A 20,948-nucleotide genomic window follows, 5' to 3' on the forward strand; every position below is an offset into this window, starting at 1 on the left:
CCTGTACCCACAACTCCAGGGGCCTTTACTCCTCTTCTATCCTCTCTGAGGACTCACACAAACATATATATATATATATATATATATATATATATATATATATATATATATATATATATAAAGAGAGAGAGAGAGAGAAACATGAAGCACACAAATAACTAAAAAATAAAATAAATTTCTAAAGAATCCAGCATTTCAAAGGAAGTCAGACTAAAATTTTTAAGAATTAAAGGCAAGAAACACTATGTACATGAAAGCAGTGTGCCTGGAGATAACATTTAACAACAAAACAAAGAATGAGAGGCACTAGAGCCTCAGACTTGGGCATATGTCTGTATTTAGGGGTTGATAACAAATGGAGTAATGAAGACAGAAGAAGGGTTAGGAGTCTGGGATTGTGGCTTTGAAAAGCTTAAGAGGAATTCGAGTACACAGTCACGGCATTGAAATGCAATATCCAGGTGGGATGAGGTCCAGCCCTGGGTCTCTGATGAGTGTGAGAGGCAGTGCCCCTGAGCTGCAGGGGTGGATATGACCTGGTGGATACGACACACTGAGGAAATGCTCAAAGTGACTGCAGAGGGTGGGAAGGACTGATGAATGGATAAATGTCCAATGTGCAATATGATGACTTCTGCAGATATATTTCTAGGAATTGGAATTTTCAATGTTAATTAGGTGTATTATTAAGTACATTACTTTCGTTACATGTGGAGTTCCATATGAATTTTGTATCTGAAGATTAGCAAATAAATAGTCTATGTTGATTTCAAACTTCTGCCTCAAGGAATTTCTTGTTAATTGGTATTTAAATATTTACACTACATAAATTCGACAACTTTTCATGTCCTAGAAATTCAGACTGGCAAAATTAAAGTCACTGGCATGTTGAAAAGCTATCAATGCAACGTTGTAGATTTTTAGTTTCTAGTTATTTTTCTTCAGACAGTTTGACTGTCATGTACTATAATAAGATATACCCTGAATATTGAATGAAAAACAATGTATAGTTCAGCATCAACACCAGTTTCCCTGAGATTCTCTTGTACTGACAGCTTGCTTTTACTCCATATGCAAATGTACTATCTCTTTCACTGTGTACCTTTATGATATCATGAGAGTAAGCAAAGACCATGCCTTTCTTTGTTTCCTTTCTTCATCAATGGCTTCTGTGACATTTTATAACTGCATTTTTTAATAGAAGCTGTTAATATCATATGGTACTTTTGGCAGTTGAAAACAAAGGAGGGAAAGTAATAGAAAACTTTAGAAATGGTCCGAACATTTTCTCCGTTCTTTCTGTATAGTGCTTGTCATTCACACAGTAGTAAAGTGAATCATGCCTGGTGCTACCTAATGCAGCCAGTTGGAGCTCGTTTTTGTATGTTGTTTATGAATGCATGTGTATTTCACCATGTTTTTCAGAATCCTCAGTCAGTAGCAGCTCTCCAGGGTCAGGTCCCAGCTCACCAAACAATGGGCCCGCTGGAAATGTTACTGAAAATGAGACTTCAGTTTTGCCTCCCACACCTCACCCTGAGGTAAGCCCCCTCTTCATCTACCTCTGGAAGTGGTTTCTATGATACAAAGGGCTATATCTGAGTCTAGGCTTCCTCACTTTCACACATTAGAAATCTATAAACAGAGCCAAAGTATTTCCTAACCGTAATGAGTAAATATTAGTTCTGTTTTGTACTCATATTTGTTATAGCTTATTATGTGGATTTAAATAAACTTGATTATATTTAGAGATATAGGTTTTGAAGACCATCCATGTTGGAAAAATACTGAAATGCAAACCAAAATCAATACATTCTCAACTATGCTAAATCTGTATTGCCCAATGATATGCCACTTTGTAGTTGTACCTGGGTACTGGTTTTTTTTTTTCTGATAAGCATAGACCCATAAGTAAGCAAACTAGGTCCAAGTAAGCCTCTCACAGTCACTACTAACAATGTAGGTTTTATTCATTTTATCTGAAGTATAATAGAAAACAACTATTTGTCTGTATTATGATTACGGGAGCTAGAACATCACTGAAAAAAACATTTATTTAGTATTTACTACATGGTAGTTATTTTACCTGGTGAAATAGATACAAAGATAAATAAAATCGTGAACACCATTAGTGCAACTGATTTTATATAGAATATTGCTTTAAAATATTGACATTTGTTGTAATCAGTGACATAATATTAAGAAGATAGTGACTGTCAGCAAGAGTCGGCTGCTCTCTGTATTAGACTGTACTAAAGTAGCCACATTAATGCCACTATTCTGACCTAGGCTGAAGGCATATCATGTTTTCTTCCTATTCACGATGCCACCTCCTTCCTAGGCCTCCTCTCTGGAAGAAGAGTTGGTGTGACTACTTCTCACATGGAACCATTACTTGCATTTGTCTTTTAGAGTCTTTGTACTTTGAGACTGAAAGGCATTGATCAAATCTGTCATAGGTTGGGTTTTATCTGTAGATTTTTTACCATGGCATTATCCATAGTGTGCCAAAGCACTTCTGTCTACAGGGATATCACTTTAACGTCTCCTGACATAACCCACTGATATTAGTCATCTTTACTGACAGAAATGTCCTCTAGGCAAGAGTGCCATCGCTCTGTAACTTCATACATTTCCCATGCACACACAAACACATATGCGCACGTATAAATTACTAGATGTTATGCAATTATTAGGCGAAATATAAGCAGTGGAAATGGATGCTTTAAATGCCTCATATTCTTGACTTTGACTTTTGATATCTCATGAACTCAAACAAAAACAAAAAACTAAACCAAAACAACAAAAAAACTCAAGCTAGACTAGAAAGCCTAGTGCTGAGCAAGGAGAACACTACAAAACACTGCAGGCACTCTCAGGACTGGGCTGGGATCCCAAGGACTCGCTCCTAAACTCTTTGGGCGGGTGTCTCACCTCACCCCAAGAGGGGCAGATTCTCTGCTGGAAAAGTTGTAACTCTGAGTTCATCTGTGACTATTACAGCCTCATATTTTTTGACTTAAAGCATCCCCATATGTGCAGACCCCTGGGAACCCACACAGAACAGCCGTGAGTTTTCCCTGGAGTTGGACGTCTTCTTCTATCTAGATTCTTAAACTTCTACTCTGTTTGCCAGAGACCAGGCATAGAAAGGATAAAAGGTCCTTATGACCATCTCTCAGTTACTTGAAGGGTAGTATTCTGATGCCTGCGTTCGTCTTTAAGACCTTCATTAGTTTCCTGTTTCTTACTCTCTCATCACTACTTCTTCATTATACACTCCACAAAATAGAATGTGAGGTAGCATATTCTGTGACTACTGTAGATACTTGTGATCACACATGTAAATCAGACTTTCAGGTATTGGGTTGCATCCCCATGTTGAGCTATTTTCTATAGCTCATTAACTAATTTCTAAGAAAAGAACAAGTTCATCACCAATAGCAATTAGCATGGTTCTCAGTAGCTACATAAACACTGATGGGCTTTGCTCAGTCCTAGGGCATTTTGTACTGTGGAAAAATGACAGCATATGATACTACATTCAACAGCGCAGATAATTCTCAGAGATACAATATCAGTGACTCTACATTTGGTCATTAACAGCTTGTTCACATTTTATTGCATTCAGAAAGGGGTATAATATTTGTCTGAGCATGTTTAGTAAAGGGATGTAAAAGAGTGAGGGCAATACTTGAGAATTGATTACAGTTCAGGCAGGAGGACAAGGAGTGTGGTTTGAGAGTCACTAACTGTGTCAATTCACTGCTTAGTAAAAGAAAAAAATCACAAAAACCTGGACGAAGTGTTGGTGAAAATAAATGGAAAATGGAAGATTTTTTCCTCTTCTGGCTATTTGTGACCTACTAAATTTTCTAGATCGTCTACTCTAATTTTAAACATGTATCTATATATGTGTATATATGTTTCTATATAGCAAAAGAGGGAGAGTATAAATCAAGGCAGTTTATTTCTTTTCTTTTTTTTTTCAGTTTATTTATTTTCTTTCAATCCATGTTGTATTCCTAAATCTCCTATTCTCACAAATTAGGTTTGGATATCCTAGCTTTCCAGCTAACTGTTGAACATATTCTGTCACTGCAAATCTTTCCTCCCACCCCCACCAGTCAAAAAAGAAAAACAAAACAAAGCAGAAGGAAATGTGATTTAATGGAGTTTAAAGGGTAGAGGGATTTCTCCAGGTCAGTGGCAGGACATTCACTTCCAAAGCTCACAAGGCTAGTTCAAAAGCAAGCAGTGACTTACCTCATAATGAATTAATTGTGTGCATGAACTGTGATCCAAAAGGCCAGGTGGGCAGACCTTTATGCACTGATGGGGAGCCTCTCTGTGGCCCAGAACCAAAAATGCAACCCTGATGGCTAACATGTGTTTTCTGCTGTATTGCATTCACAGAGCGCTGTCATGTAATTCATTCTGGATAGGTAAGGAGGCTGCAGAAGTTAGGCAGACTGTCCGCAGATTAACATCCTAGCCATGGCACATTACCACCTAGAGAAACCGGACACAGGGAAGGGTGGTGCTCTCACTTAGAGTTCACTGTGTGATTTTTTTACATTAACCTCCAAGGTTAATAATAGAAATGTGGTTTCATAAGCGACAGAAAGTTAGAGATCAAAATTACTTCCAACTTTACAATGCTAATATCCTCAGTTGTGTAATTCGTCATTTACAAAATACCCTGCTTTGATGAAATAACACAAATGGGTTTTCAACGTAAAGGGATACATGTCTCAAGTTTACACTCAGCGAAGGATACAGAGCAAGCTAAAGCTAGCCTGTAAAACATGGTGAAAACCTGTCTCAATAGGAGAAAAGCAAAGAGAGGGTTGAGTGTGTCTCTTTGTGGTGCAGTTCTTACCTAGCACACAGAAGGTCAATCTCAGTCAACAACTTAAAAAAAAAAAAAATATATATATATATATATATATATGCATGAGTGAGAATGTCTTTCTCTGTACCATGCCTGTAAGTAGGATTTATCACCTAATTCATTCAGACCACATATAAATAAATGGCATTCCATTTGCATTTGCTGCTTAGGATTTGCAAAAAGCACACCTAAAGTTCTTGACTCTTAGGTGATAATGATTTTGTTTTCTATACTGTAAGCAGTAAGTCCTAGATGAGGCAGAGGCAGGAGCAGGAATGACGAAAAACGTGCCTGTAAGTGCAGCTCAGGATGGACAGACTGTAGTGGGTGTCTAAGTATTCTGTCTGAAGGCCGGGCTCAAACATAGCTTCAAAACCAACTCCTGGGTTACTATTGGTCAAGTTGCCAAACTCTTATTAATCCTCAGATTCCTGATTGATTAAAAGATGGCAATACCTGTTTCTGCCACTTTGCTGAAAGGAGTCAAATGTTTGCAAGGCAGATAGTACATTCTGAAACTTGAAAGAAGTTCACTTTTGTTGTTGTCGTCAGTGTGGGCTCTTCACGGGGAAAACTCATTAGGTGTTTGTCTTCGGGCCAGCAGCGCTCATGTGAGAATGAGTCTCCATCTGCTCCAACCACTTCTGTTCCGTTTCTTCTATTTTGTACATATGCTCAGTCCCAGAGTCCAGACTGTGAGAGATATTCACTTTACTCCTTTGTCAACTTGGTTGGGAACTAAAACCTCAAGAGTATCTGTTTCCAGCTCCTGGCAGAGATGTCTTTAGCCATCTAGTTACTTGGATTGTTGATGCTATGGGCCTGTGGGTCCAAATAGGCTCTGTCCCTGGCAGCACCGGGCCTCCAGATCCAGTAGACTTACTTGATAGCTATCTTTACGGGAGCCAGGTTGCTGGGTTTTTCCCAGTCAAATATTAGTGGCTATGTCTGATGTTACATTTTAAAATAATTTTTCCAGCAAAACCAAATGTTTAAAAAAAAAACCGATTCTAATAAAAAGGATAAGTGTTCTAAGATCTCTGGCAATGACGTTTGTGTTGCTCTAGCCTCACATGACTCATCTGCCTCTGTTTTGTAATAGTTGTTATGACATTTGATTTCCCACTGTCCTATTGTCTATGTTGGTGCCTCTGAGCTATGCTTTATATGGCAGCAATTAAAACTTGTCTCCCTACATGGAAAAGAAGTTGTGATGACACAATAATCACATGAGCCAATATTGCAAACAAGAGCTTTTATAGTGTTAAAGTTCAGATTTAGAAAACAAACCCCCAGGACTCTTAGCAGCTCAGCAGGACTTGCTGCTTTTCCAGAGGACCCACATTCAGTTCCCAGCACCCTTGTTGGGTGGTATACAACCACTTAAAACTCCAGTTCCATTGAATCTGACACCTTCTTCTGGTTTCCTCAGGCACCCAAACAGATAAGCACATATGCACACACATACATTTAAACACAATTAAAATTCCAACTTCCCGTTTTCTCCAATGGAATCTCAGCATATATCAGCCACATTCCGAGGCAGGCCCCATGCCCAGGAGTAGTTTGCCAATGCCAAACAGACTCCATGTTCTCTTTGTGGGCTGTTTGTTGACTTTGTTTTGGTATTTCTTGTCTTGGTTTGTTTGTTTGTTTGTTTGAATTTTCACTTTTATTTTACTGTGTGTTACTGTTTTGAGAGAGAGAGACAGAGAGAGAGAGACAGAGACACACACACAGAGAGAGAGAGAGACACAGAGAGAGACAGAGACACAGAGAGAAAGAGACACCGAGAGAGACAGAGACATAGAGGGAGAGAGAGAGAGGGAAGGAGGAAGGAAGGAAGGAGGGAAGGAAGGAGGGAAGGAAGGAAGGAAGGAGGGAGGGAGGGAAGGAAGGAAGGAGGGAGGGAGGGAAGGAGGAAGGGAGGGAAGGAAGGAGGGAAGGAAGGAAGGAAAGAAGGAAGGAAGGAGGGAGGGAAGGAAGGAAGGAGGGAGGGAAGGAAGGAGGAAGGGAGGGAAGGAAGGAAGGAGGGAGGGAAGGAAGGAAGGAAGGAAGGAAGGAAGGAGGAAGGAAGGAAGGAAGGAAGGAAGGAAGGAGTTGGAAAAGCTTAAGAATAGAATGTATAAAACTTGTTATTATTGTCATAATTTTGGTCTAAATTTTTTTTAGTAATATGCTCTTCAGTAAAAAGTTAAAACTTGGAGAGTTTTACTTTCTGAAAATAATTCTTTTTTATTGTGAGAATCATTGTATCTCATTTTTGTTCCTAAAAGAAGCATAGAAACAAACCATCCTGGAAAATACAGCTAGAGCCAGTTTGCAAATATTATATCATTAAGGTGTCTTTTAAAATGTGGCTGTCTTGTTTTTAAATAGTCTACAATTTTTAAGTTGATTGGCAAGAGTATGTTTTCCTAGAGGCCGTCCTGATAGGCATGGGTGCTACCTCATAGGATAGTCATGGGTTCTCTGTCCTGTGCTAAAGGATCTGTGTTCTAGGGAAGGTAGGTGGCTGTCTCCATCCACAGTCCAACACGTGGCAGAGCTCAGATGAGAAATGTTCGTAAGAAATGTTTTTGGTTTTTTTTTTTGTTTTTTTTTTTTACTAGTCTAAATCTCTTACCTAAGGTCTGTATTTTTTTCTTTTTTGAATCTCTGGCCTATTGTAGATAATTCTGAATATTCAGCAAACTGAGCATTCTATGTTCACCTTCCCTATAAGCTTCTTATTGATAGTCAGCAGATATCTGAGAATGTGTTCTCAAGTCCAGGTGTAGTCCAGGCATTCATTTATTTGCTTCCCTGCTCTCCTTGTCACGCTCTTTTACTCACTCTCTTCTCCTTTTCCTCTTTTTCTTTGTCCCCTTCTCTGTTTCGTGCCTCCAGGGCAGTTAGGCTTTCCTATGATTTGGCCTGTATTTTTTCTTACATAGTGTGCACTTTTGCCTTCTGTCTTGTGAATTTTTGACAATGTGAGTGGCACGGTGTTATTTGCCTCATTTAATTTCTTACTTTTATCACTGAACATGTGTTTAGATCCAGCATTGGCTTGTGAATGTTTTTGATCACTGTAAAAATCCATGGTTCCTGCTGCCACAATTTATTCACTAGTTCTAAGTAAGCTATGCTAAGGTGTGTTGCCACCCCATCCTGATTGCTTCCAGGAAGATGTCCTGCAAGTTCTCATGTCCAGTCAAGGCTTCCCTAGTCCATAGTATGTGCGGTAGTTATGGTTGATGCATCTGAAAGGTTGGCCAAAATTACTGTACCTGTCTATTACACCTCTTTTAGTTTCCCTCACCCAGAACATTGATAATGACCATTTCTCTAATTTTTGTCAGTCCTCATTTTGGGATAGCTTTCTCTATTCCTTTTGTTTAAACCAGTAGCTTCTTATTGTCAGTGGCCAAATGAGTATCTCCTCTGAGAGGCATATATTTTTCAGTCTATGTATATGTTATTCATCTGTAAGATCTCCTGCCAATTGACATTATCCTGAGAAAAGAGATTAAATACAGTTTTGAAAGATCTTAATAAAATGTGAATATAGCCCCCCCCCACACACACCAGCTCTAGGCTCATCCTGTATACAAATGTTTTAACTTTAATGTAATAATAGTGGTTATAACTACTGATGTTTGTTCTCCTTTCTCTTAACATGTGCAGTTGAGAGATGTAGGCCTTCTTTGCCTGCCCTGCACCTTTACTCAACACTGATGAGCTAATCATTAATGGTTTCATGAAGGCCATATGCTAGGCTTACATTTCATGCCTGTAGTGCATTTGCCTATAGTGTAAGTTTCCATTTGTGAAAGACATCTTTCCAATGTTCTAAGCTATAATATATTGACATCTCGGCAATAGAGCTCCAAGGATGATCCCAAGCTCATTTAAAACCACTTCCTGGAAAAGTTCTGTGTTTTCCTGCAGATCCCTGGGAGCTTTTCACAGTGCTGTGGTGGGGAGCACACAAGCCTGTGAGAGCACACATCAGGATCCTCACTGACTAGGCAAATAGCTCTGCGCAATCTGTCTGTATTTAGCAGTTGAGAATATACTTCCAGACTTTATTAAGAGCCATTGACCCAGAACAGATAGACGACTGCTCCTGTGAAAACCCTAGCTGGGGGAAGCTGTGTCCAAATAGCCAATGTGGAATAAAGAGTTGTCTGGTTCTGTGAGGTATGATCTCAAACACTGGAAAGATCCATAGACTCTGTGTATATATTCTTAGTACAGTTGAGAGAGGCAAGCAGTGCCCAAGCTCCATATGATATTAATGTCTGTAAGAAGACCAACCACAGACATGGGGACAGAGAATATTCCTTGAATTCCAGGGAATATTAGGGCATGTTTTATGTGGGTTGTAGATCCTCCTGTCTGTATGATCACCAGGTCTATTGTTTTAGCAGGTTCCCACTCTCTCCCCTTTGCATCTCTGTGTAAATCTTAGGGAGTATCTCAGAGACTTACTTGTTTCTCTGGCCTCCATTCCTCATGTGGTAGTTGTAGGGTAGGATGGATGTAGAGATTTCCCTGCTGGTCCCACTGGAAGGCTTCAGGCTTCTTTCCCTTCCCTCTGTCTCCTTATCTGAACTATGATCATGAGGTAAATTTGGGAGTGTGAGTAAAGAAGATGCTAACCTCCAGGCATGGTATTTGATAGACACTGGAAATTAATATACCACTGTGAGAGATGGAGCCACAGAATTTATATATTAGGTTGTTGGAGCCTGAAAACCTAGAGAAGGAATATCAACAAATCCCTTCACATCAGCTAAAGCCAGTGTGTGCAGCCTACCAGCTGCTCTTGTCACCACATCTGAGAACTCAATTTCCACCCAAGTGCATTGTCTTCATGCAGTGGGGTGTCAGGGCATACAAAAGTCATCTTAGTTACACAAAGAGAGCCCCATCTCTGAGGCCTGTGGTATATTCCTGTAAGGCCCCTGTTATGGGAAACATCACAATTTTGAATGGTAATTCTTAATTAAAGTTCCAATTTTGTCACAATTTTTTTCTCTTCTAAGGATTCAGATGAGTGAGCTATTCCTTCATTTTAAAATAGTATTTGCCTCCAGTAACCCAATAAAATAACTTTATTTCCTTGTATCTTTTGTGGTCCATGCGTATATTATATACTAAAAATTATTTCAAATCCCATTGTATAAACAAAATAGCCACTTGCTGTTTCACTTTAAACAGATACACAACAATTACTGATAGCTCCTAAAATAAAATTATAATCTCCCACACTATGATTTAAAAGTCTTTCCCAGTAATTTTCATGCTTTGGGGTTTTAGACAACTTTAATTTTGCCATATAAACTCAATGGCGCATTAATAGTTCAACATAACACATGATGTTCATGCATGAATAGCTGGCATGTTCTTTTAAGGAGAAACCCAGCCTGAGTTAGAGATCTAAGCTGCAATGGAAAAACTCTACTCTGAGCTTTTGCTTGTGTTATGTTAAGGCTGAGACTCATCTCCAAACAGCTGTATGATTGAGATAACGTTTTGGAATAACATCCTGTGTTTTGGTGGCGCATCACTCTTCAGGGATATTCTGAGGTTGCATTGTATTAGCACATATTTTCCCTTGTTAATTGATATCCCAGGTTTGTCCCGAGGAAAATCTACAGCTCCCCCAAACATGCTTGACAAGTTATTATATTTACTTTAGCCAAAGCCCGTGTGTGCAATATCTCTCTTGGAGGTGGTCTATTATTGGAGTCCCATATGCTTTTTGTTTGGGAAGAAAGCAGTCACTGTGTCATACTGTTACATGGAGTATTCTTTTTCAGGATGTTGTACCCTTGGGAACCATATCAGGCCAGAGTTCCCTAGTCTAATAAGACCTTTGTAACTCTCATTGTATAAAAGTTCTGGGAGGGGAGCAAGAGTTAAACAGAGAACGTAAGTCAAGCAACCATAGTAAACCACATGTGGGAACACACATCTCTTAGTGTTGGATTAAAAAGGTATTTGTTATATTAAAAAAAAAAAAGTACTGAGATACCAAAACGTCACGTGCATTTCAGTGTAAATGTAGATTATTGTGGAGTAGAAATCTCATAACATTTTAAAATTTAGTTTTGAAAGTCTATGATGTGAAATAACACCACCCACAGTTTATTAATACTTTCATATTAAAATGTGATTCATATGCACTTCTTAAACTCCTCAGTTTCCTCTCAGTAAATGAAATAAAACTATGGTCAAAACTAGGACTATTTGATGAAGTTATTTTTCCTACTTGTTTTATGATGTTTATAAGTGCTCACCAGCGTCACCAGCTGTGATCCTTGTATTTTTCTGAGACATGACAAGCATGTTAGTTATATTCCAGAAAGCTGTATTTTCTAAGGAAATTTTCACAATGAAAATAGAGGGTCTGTCACCATCCTTTATGACTCAGATAAAAAAAAATTCTTTTCATTTTATACTATAAATCTTAGATACAGAAACAGAATGTAAGTACTTAATGCTTTTCTTCATTATGATAATATAGAAACTGAGTTATGAAATTTGAACATTTACTAAGAAAATTGACGACTTTGTAATGTTTTGAGAATCTCCTTTTCTCATTCTTTTTCAACAGCAGCTGGCTCCGCAGCAGCGCATTCTACTTCATGAGGATTCCATGAACCTGCTAAGCCTCTACACGTCCCCCTCCCTGCCCAATATCACACTGGGACTCCCAGCAGTGCCATCCCCACTCAATGTGAGTCATAGCGCCCCTCAGCCTAAACCTGTGCAAGTGACAATTTGTACATGAACTCTCTTTTATTTCTTGTGTATTTAGACTTGAGAGCCTCTCGAGAGGCAGCAGAAGCAGCAGCACCACCACCACCCCTCATGATTTGCTTTTTTCTGCTTTGTTCAAAGGCACTCAGCTCAGTTTCAAATCAGAGAACTGGTTCATGCAATCATGTACAAATAACTCACTTGGGTAATGACTTTCAATGTAAAAACATTTGGCAGTCTTCACATGTACAAATTTAGTGGCTCCAACATCCCTCCTGTGAAGAAGAGATTATGGTCCACATTTTTACAGTAGAGGAAGCTGAGTCTGGGGAGTTTAAACGCCCAAGAATACAGACCCAGTGAGGGATTGGTAGAACTGAGCCTCCTCTGGGCCAGAGCTCAGAGGTTCAGCCAGTGACACAGAGCAGCGCTTATTTATAGAAACGAATTTGTGGGTGACTTTATTTTAGGAATTCCCCGATTCTGTTGGAAAGAATACCTATCTGGAAAAGCTCCTCAAGGACAACATTTTACTGTTCCCAGGAGACGTCAAGAGAATTACTTGATTTAAAAACCTTGACAACTGAAATAGGATCTTCAGGAGGAGTAATTGTCTACTCTAAGAGAAGACAGAAATAACAATTTTATACACATTCTCTAAAATAATATATATTTTACTTGTTATAAAATATTTATCAGCTTTGCACAGGATAATCCATCACAGATGTTAGTAAAGTGAACTGTCCATACATAGAAATCAGATGGTAGACAGTAGAGGTGAAAGCTGTTCCCCACCCTTGGCACCAGTTGTAGCACTCACTTGTCAAGCATTTTCCTAAGTCCAGTACATTAGAGTCATATATATCTTTGAGACAGATATTTTTATTAGCTCTAAAATTTTATTACATCTGTATTATTAATAGAATATAATGTCATCTTCTTCTATGATTATATACCATATGGGAAGAGAAGGCAGATTTAGGATGTGGCCTCTGTAATCCAAGATTTACAGAAGAAATGCATGAAAATCCTGAATCAGATACACTCCTGAAACTCCAGGGATTTGTAAACAGTTGATCTAATGAAATGTAAAATGGAAGTAGGAATTAAACTAGAAATAAGACATGGAAATCTTGAAATCCACACTTATTAAAAAATGTTTATATTCCTCTGTCATTTATTTTAATGGTATATAAATACCAACCCCTACACTTCTTTGAGACACCATATGGCATTTAGATGCCACCATTTTCTGTGCTCTCAGCCACCAGCTCTTGCTAGCTCATACGTGCACCACTTTTAATGTGGTCAAAGAAAAAAAATTTTTTCCCAAAGGACCCGTTCTAAAGCCAGAACGTTTTGTATATCAATGACAATGCCATTTTGTCCCATTGGATGAATAAACCAGTGTGGTTTGGATTAGTTTCATTTTTCTTTGCTTCCATTTTGGTGTGGATGAGGCCTTCACAATTAATTTCTCAAGCTTAGCCTTGCCTGGCAGCATGATCTCTAATACTCCCTTCCCCCACTGCACAGCAGAAGACTTTAAGGAAAGGAGGCTGGGCCAGGCACATCACTTGTGCGGTATACATTGGATTGACCCGCACTGTGACTCAGGCAAACCATTTACCTCTTCGTCCTTCAATTTCTCCATCACTGAAAATTGTTTTGCCTCCCTGGTGCACAGCAATTTTGAAAGATGAAACATAAGTTTTGAAAAGAAACATGCCACATAATTTTGAGGTATTAGACTTCTGCTTTTGTAATACCAAAATGACCACCATTCATTAAATTTTTTTTGAATAGGATAATTCATTATTGCTCTTGATGATGTAATTATTATGGCATCATTACTGTGTTACCATGCCTTTCAAGTTCTTAATAACACTTTTATTTGATATCTGATTTCACTTGCAGTTTACTTTATTATACAAAAGTATCTAGGTTGTCATTTTTAATATTCAGAGATGTAGGGATCTGTTATGAATTAGTAGAAAATACATATTTAAATCGAATTCTTGTCTATTTGTACCAGTCTTCACTGAGTGAGAGAATTTTATTTTAAACTTAAATATTTGAAACTTAAATATCTGTGAAAAATTAGAGATATTATAATAATGTATATTTTGTGTTTTTCTTGAAATTCTAGAATTATCGATTGCCTTATCTTCTTCTATGTGATAGCCTTTCTTTGAATAAATTTTAACTTTCCAATGTACCTTTTAGTCATGCAGTGCATTTTAAAGTATTTTAGAATTAAGCTTCCCACTTATGAAGCCTGAAATTTATTTTAACTTTTTGTTAAGTTGATGCATAAAAATTGCATGTATTTATAGTTCATAGCATGGCATTTTGATCTGTCTAGTGTAATGAGTTAAGTTTAATGTATGCATTTGCTTTCTATACTTTTTTTTTTTTTTGGTGAGAACACTTAGCTCCTCCTTAAGACATTTTTAAGTATATTTTGTTATTCAACTACCCATTACCTCCAAGATATACAACAAAACATTTAAACTTGTTCTTCCTACATAGCTGAAAGTTTGTGTTTACTCTTATTTTCGATATTTAACACGAATTTTCCTTAATATCCAGTGCTAAGTTGTTTCTGGTGCCTCCACTGTATCTCTTGTTAATTCTTTTAGTGTAAAAGTAGAGTACTGTCCATTTTCTTCAGAATCTACACTAGACATGAGAAATTTACATAATGACCTGAGGGATGACAGGGATAAGGAGCACTAACAATTTCATTCTTTCTTGACTCAGGCTTCTAATTCACTCAAAGAAAAGCAGAAGTGTGAGACACAGATGCTCAGGCAAGGTGTTCCTCTGCCTGGCCAGTATGGCACTGGCATGGCGACATCCTCCAGCCATGCTCCTGTAGCATTGGAGGGAAAACCCAACAGCAGTCACCAAGCCCTCCTGCAGCACCTACTGTTGAAGGAACAAATGCGACAGCAAAAGCTTCTTGTGACTGGTAATTAGCAATGACATTATTCCCAAGTCCTTTTAGGACTATTATCAGTGATCCGCTGTGACATTTCTTTAATTCAAAACTTTAAGAACAGTTCCTGTTGTTGTACAAGGGCCAAACGCTTGACACTGTGGGAGGAGCTATGATTGTTACATATTTCTGATCTGTGTGGGGCAAAGCTAGGAGGGACCCTTTGTATATAATAAACTGCATGGCAGGTTTGTGTTTTGACTACACAGACATATTCCTGATCAAGGCTTTTGCACTTATGCCTTCCAGTCCCAACTGAGCCTTCTTAAGTTGTCTGTTTGGGAAATGCTTCTTCTCTTCTCTTAGAATTAGGTATCAGCACGTCTTTGTTTAACACACACACACACACACACACACACACACACACACACACACACACACACACACTCTCACACTCTCTCTCACCCACACTCACATTTTGTTTTTCAGGTGGAGTTCCCTTACATCCTCAGTCTCCTTTGGCAACAAAAGAAAGAATTTCACCAGGCATTAGAGGTACCCACAAATTGCCCCGTCACCGACCCCTGAATCGAACCCAGTCTGCACCTTTGCCTCAGAGCACTCTGGCTCAGCTGGTCATTCAGCAGCAGCACCAGCAGTTCCTGGAGAAGCAGAAACAGTACCAGCAGCAAATCCACATGAACAAAGTAAGCCAAGAAACAGAGTTAAATATTATGAGCCCTGGGCTCTCATTACTGGGAATGAGAAGAGAATGCTGGGAGCAGACAAAGTGCAAAGATCCCCATCCTTGCCCAGCTGTCTGGGTTGAAGGACAGGATGACAATGTTGCTATTTTCATCGTTTTTGTGTTCACAGGACAGTTGAAGCAAAATTGAGATCACAGGTTAACAGTATGATTTAGGCTTGAGAAGGTGTTTGTTTGAATTCACAGACACATAAGCCCTGTGTGCATGAAGTCTCATGTGTGATGCCGGGTAAATGTGCGGGTTGACAAGTCAGAAAGGTTACACAGTTGTTGGCTGATAGGACAGTGTAAGCCAGCATTGTATTTCTTGGCAACATATTTCCATCTAGGTTGCACTTATTGTTTAGTATGCCTATTTCATTCTAAAAATTTATTTGAAATAATTTCACTGAGACTTGCGGCAATTTCTTTCTAGGACCCTGATTCGTGCTGAAACAATGATTATGGTCTATACCATAATACATGCCGAGTTTTCCTGCTAAACCAACCACAAAGAAACAGTGGTTACAGAATAATGGTATCCAACAGCACCGGAAAGCACATTCTGGAGATTTATAGGGAAATAATCCCTCTCTGTCTATTGTACTCTGTGACACACAGCATGTCCTAAAGGCATTACTGTTTACTGATTAATAGATACACGGCTCAGCTTGGTACATGCTTTGCCACAGTGTAAAACACAGAGCACAACAAAATAAACCCTGGTGGGCACAGATGGCATCACTGCCCTTTACATCTGACTCATGACAGTAAGAGTGAGGTCTTCCTCTTGGGCAAACCTTACTGCAAGGTCCCCTGAAGACGATCCTTTCTTCTTGGGTCTCACTTAAGGATGGAGTCATGAGAGGAACGTGGGCTATAGAATCCCAAGCAGTTCTGAGCAATACTAAGAACATTTTGTCCAGCCTAGTCCCTCGCATTGTGCAGATTGTGTATTGTGAGTAGGTTGAGGTATTGAGGTGGAGTTGTGCTCTTTCCAACCTTCTTTCACTAGGGGTGTAGACCAGTGGCTCTTACTGTGGGCTCTTACCACTTTGGGGGCATCAGGGGTCACCTAAGACCACGAAAAGCACAGATATTCACATTACAGTTCATAACAGTAGCAAAATTATATCTATGAAGTACCAATGAAAGTAAGTTATGCTTGGGGTTACCACAACATGACGAATCCTAATAACGGTCGCAGCATCAGGAAAGTTGAGAAGACTGGCCTAGACTCTTTCTGAATCATTTGAGCATGATAGCATTTCTCTACAACTGTTGACTTCATTTCTATCGAATCAGTTTCTTCAGGAAGTAATTAACTTCCTTCTTTGCCTCTTGCAATGTTCAACAGCTTAAATGTACAGGCTTAATATATAGTGGTAAAGTGAAATTTGTTGTTTTGTGGCCTTCCAGAACAACTTAAGACAACTCTATATATTTTTTTATGCCCATTGAGAGAAATTTATGTGGAATGAAGGATTGGGAATCATATTTTTGACCACCTATTTTTTTTTGACTTGAAGTTAAGTTAGCTTATAAAACTAATATTGAACTGGCTAATTCTCTGCTGGCACTCATTTTTAACATTTATCAAAATACATGGGTGTATTCTGTTGTTGATAAATTGGTTAAGTGTGTCCTTTTGAAATTACATGTGGTAAATGAGTACCTTTAGAATAATTTAGAATTTACTTTTTATGACCCAGAGTTGTCACTGTTTCAGACTCAGATGGGATGCTAATGCCACATTTTTCTCTTTGGTATCACACTAGAGATTTTGGCAGGCGGATGCTCAGCTCAGTTTCAGGATAAAACTAAGATGAAAAGCAGGCTTTTGCATTTGAGCAATGGGCAAAGAAAATCTTATCAGCAACCTTTCCCATGTGGGGCTGATTCCTTGGAATCTGTTAAGAATTCTACCCCAAATTAGAAACAAACCTATACTTTGAGGTACACATTTATACAGTGGTTTGATTATTAAATCTTGTCTTAATTAAGTAAAATGAAGGCCAGAAAACTTCAAAGTGCAAAGCTGATCTCTATATGTTAACTCCTCTCAGCTCGGGTGTTTAGATTACTCAAACAGGTCTCCAGTTGGCTTTTCTCCAAATATATATTCCATATGTTTAATCAAGTGGCATATGTGCATTAGATATTCTCAAAATTTTTAAATATTTTAGCTGTCTTCAATTGTCTAAAGAAACAGAGAAGAATCATATTAAATAAATATTGTACTAATATTGTATTTTAAAGTGTTTCCAATGGGACCATCAAGACACAAGTAACTACTGTTCACCTTTCTTCCAAGGTGAAGAGGATATTTCTTTTTATTGAGTCATAGCCATGACTTAGATGCCAATAGTCACTACGTCTCTGAATGATATTTGTTGTATTCTATCCATTTCCTTAGAATGATTATAAGTAAGAAATAACTTCAGAAACTTTTGTCATTTTCTATTAGCATGGATGAACCTTGATGTAATCCTTTCCAACTGGAGCAAATAGTTGGCATCATAAAATCATGGTCCTCACTCATGAGTAGTCATAACAGGAAATAAAGCATATGTGAAAATGTAGGTGTGCAAATGGCATGCTTAAAATAGTTTTTCCTTTAAGTCTTTCAGCATTTTATACTACTTTCCCCCCCCCAAATACTTAGAGAAAAAAATATAAAATGAGAACATAGTTAAAAATAAAGATATCTGGGCTGTCAAGATGATCAATTTAAGTGTGCTTGCCGTCTCCCCAAAGACTTAAGTTTGATCCTAGGATCAACAGAGAAAGGGAGACAGCAGATCCCTCCAAGTTCTTCTCTGACCTCCGCATGAGTACATACCCATACTCATACACATAAACCAAATAAATAAGTAAAGTGTAATACAAATTTTAAAAACAAGGCTATTTCTAAACCAGTATCAAGTTAAAAAGTTGCCATTCATGATAGGAAACCTCAGGGATATGTTTGAATTGCCAATAATCTTTAGAAAGTTTAGAAGGGAACCTCTGTATACTCAGTACAACGTATTTCAATTTTGAAGCGCTTATGAAAAATATAATACGAAATTATTAATCCTACCTGATTATTTAATTACCTGTTGTCTCTATTTCTGTGCGCTTCACATGGGGTATTTTGTGTCTCTCAAGATTATTTGCCTGTTGTAATTATGTTATAAATGCTCAAGGGCTAGCAGAAATGTAAGATTTTTTTTTGCAGTGTTTGCCAGCAAGTAATGGGAGCAACTTGAAAGAGAGGATAGTTCAGGTCAGAGAGCAAACTCATTCGGAATGATTTCTTCTTCTCTTCCTGACCTGCGAATGCTCTGCTTCCATAGGAGGAACTCTGAGGTGCTTAACCATAAAGAAATCTTCTCATATCACTTCTTTGTTGGTCTTTGTCACTTTTTTAAATGTGTATTTTTATTTCCAGTATATGTGTGTTTATACTATGATGTCTTATGTTTTGGTGAACCTTAAGACACAAAACAAACAAAAAGCAGTTGCTTTATGCTAGAACCAGAAGAAGGCAGTTGTTTATCCCAACGTGTTTTGTTTCTCCTGTTGGAAGGCAAATAGAGTTCACAAAAGAAAAAGTTCACAAAAATGTAAAAGATGCCCGTCTTCCAAAAAATAAGATGTGGGAAATTTTCTCCTGAGCCCACTTTTGAGATTATATGTTTCCAGTGTTTCCCCCAGGACAATAAAACTGTGATCGAGTTCAAAGGAAACACAGTGGCTTGCCCATATTGATGATTTTTTTAAACATAGTTTAACAAAGACACAAATACCCAGCCATGTCACTTTGGGAGTATTGTTTTCCAGAATGTCTTTTAGGCTTTTGAGTTGAGTACTTTAACACAGATCTCTGGCATCCCCTGTCCTCCCAACCCCCGCAACGTCATTCTGTTGTAGTCTTTTAATAAAATAACATTGATTTGTGGCCAATAGTTTCTGCTTTAACTGAAATTCTAGTGCATTCTCTAACATTTACTTTTTAAATATTCATCTCATTAAATCTACTTGATCTGGAGTTTAATATATATTTGACTCACATGTCAAGCTACTTGTACCCACTCGGGAGATGACCATTGAATTCTTAGTTTGGGTAGACACTGCCTTAGGCACCAGTAATCTGCATCCACCATCCTCGAGGAAGAAGAGGTGGTCTCACATACCATCACATTGTGCTGAGCGTCAGGGCAGAGACCAGAGGATAGAAATTGAACTTTTTTTTCAGCAAACAACATTTGAGATTAGTTACCGCTCTTGACTATTTTGTGTTTATGAAACTTCTTTCCTTTTTCCTTTCAGTTTCTTCTCTCTGGCTCTGTGATAAATATCTTACACATTCCTATGGCTGGATATAAGCCAACACATTTTTTAAACGAAGATAATTCAAGAGATGATATCTTATATGTGTCAAGATTCAGCCCAGATATAAGCATTTATTATTTATTTGTTACCATGACACTAGGCAGTTTGACATGAGTACTATTTTATCATAATAAAAATATGTCTAAGACAAGAACAGTAAGTGGAAGGCCAAACACATGTTCTGTGTTGCCTTTTAAAACAGGTAGATGTTCTCTTCTGACCAGCAAGGCAACTTACAGTTCTGCTCAGCTCCAAAGCTGAACAAATAGGGAGTCTCCTTGGCGTTTTGGGAGAGAATTTGACCCTCGATTCAAGTTGTATCTGTTTCACTCATTTCTTTTATTGTAATTGTATTAATCGATGTTACATATCCTCTGTACTCCCCAGGGATTTATAACCGTTCCTTGTCACCATTCATTTATACTCAGCACCCTGAGAGTTTATTCTTTCACGTCAGTAGTCACATGGAAACAGGGCATGTGTGTGTTTCCTTCCTGGATTGAGTGCTAAATATAGGATTACCATTTGTACTATTGGAAACAGCATGCATTTTGCCAAAGCTGTTTTGAAGACAAACAATCCGATAGGCATGCATATCTTAAAGTATCACCAATTATGAAGCCATAGTTCATACTCATAAGCAAGTCTGTACTTCATATTGGGTTTTTCTAATAAATATAACACTATTTCTGATTTACTTATGAGGTTAAATTTTGAGGCATAATTTAAGGTTTGTGCCCACCTCAGCTCTGTGTGTCAAACCTATCTTCCTTAGTGTACATCTTTTCTGTGATCTGCACCTCCCGGTTTTCTGCTCCTCCTAGCTTAAATTTAAATACCACCAGCTTCCTTTGCATACAGTGTCTACTACGAGCTGAATTCTCCATGACAGCATCCTTCTATGCGTTATCCCTTCATCTTTAAAAAATCACCAAGAATGTTAATTTTCCAGGGATTTCATCAAGCTGAGCCAGCTGACAGCACTTCCTGTCCACAGAGCTAGAGTCTGTTCTCAACCCTTGTGTCAGTGACTTCAGTCACGTTCTTGTCACTAAGCGGATGAGAAGCTCTTCCTACTTTAGGTCATAAAGCTACAGAGCTCACATGTCAAAGCGAAGCAGACATAGATTTTTTAAAAGCAAAGTCACCCTATGATTTTTGTGTTGCTTTAGATTTGCCAAGATGATGACAAACTCCCATTTCCCCACACAGCTTCCAGTTTCCTGAGCATTACCTTC

General features: G+C 38.3%; 1 protein-coding gene across 24 annotated transcripts in view; it reads left to right on the top strand.

Annotated features, from left to right (window-relative positions):
* Positions 1-20,948, top strand: part of HDAC9 (histone deacetylase 9) — an 861,568-nt gene that overhangs the window by 504,962 nt on the left and 335,658 nt on the right. For 21 of the 24 annotated variants that reach the window (XM_084791697.1, XM_084791698.1, XM_084791693.1 and 18 more), the window contains 4 exons: positions 1,426-1,541; positions 11,502-11,624; positions 14,411-14,621; positions 15,078-15,295. In XM_084791697.1, coding sequence (XP_084647823.1) covers positions 1,426-1,541; positions 11,502-11,624; positions 14,411-14,621; positions 15,078-15,295 — 668 coding nt within the window. The remainder of the gene's footprint in view (positions 1-1,425; positions 1,542-11,501; positions 11,625-14,410; positions 14,622-15,077; positions 15,296-20,948) is intronic. The other 3 variants (XM_084791695.1, XM_084791708.1, XM_084791711.1) reach the window with 1 other exon arrangement.

Source organism: Acomys minous (assembly GCF_964271855.1).
Source record: "Acomys minous genome assembly, chromosome: 8".
NCBI classification, from domain to species: Eukaryota; Metazoa; Chordata; class Mammalia; order Rodentia; family Muridae; genus Acomys; species Acomys minous.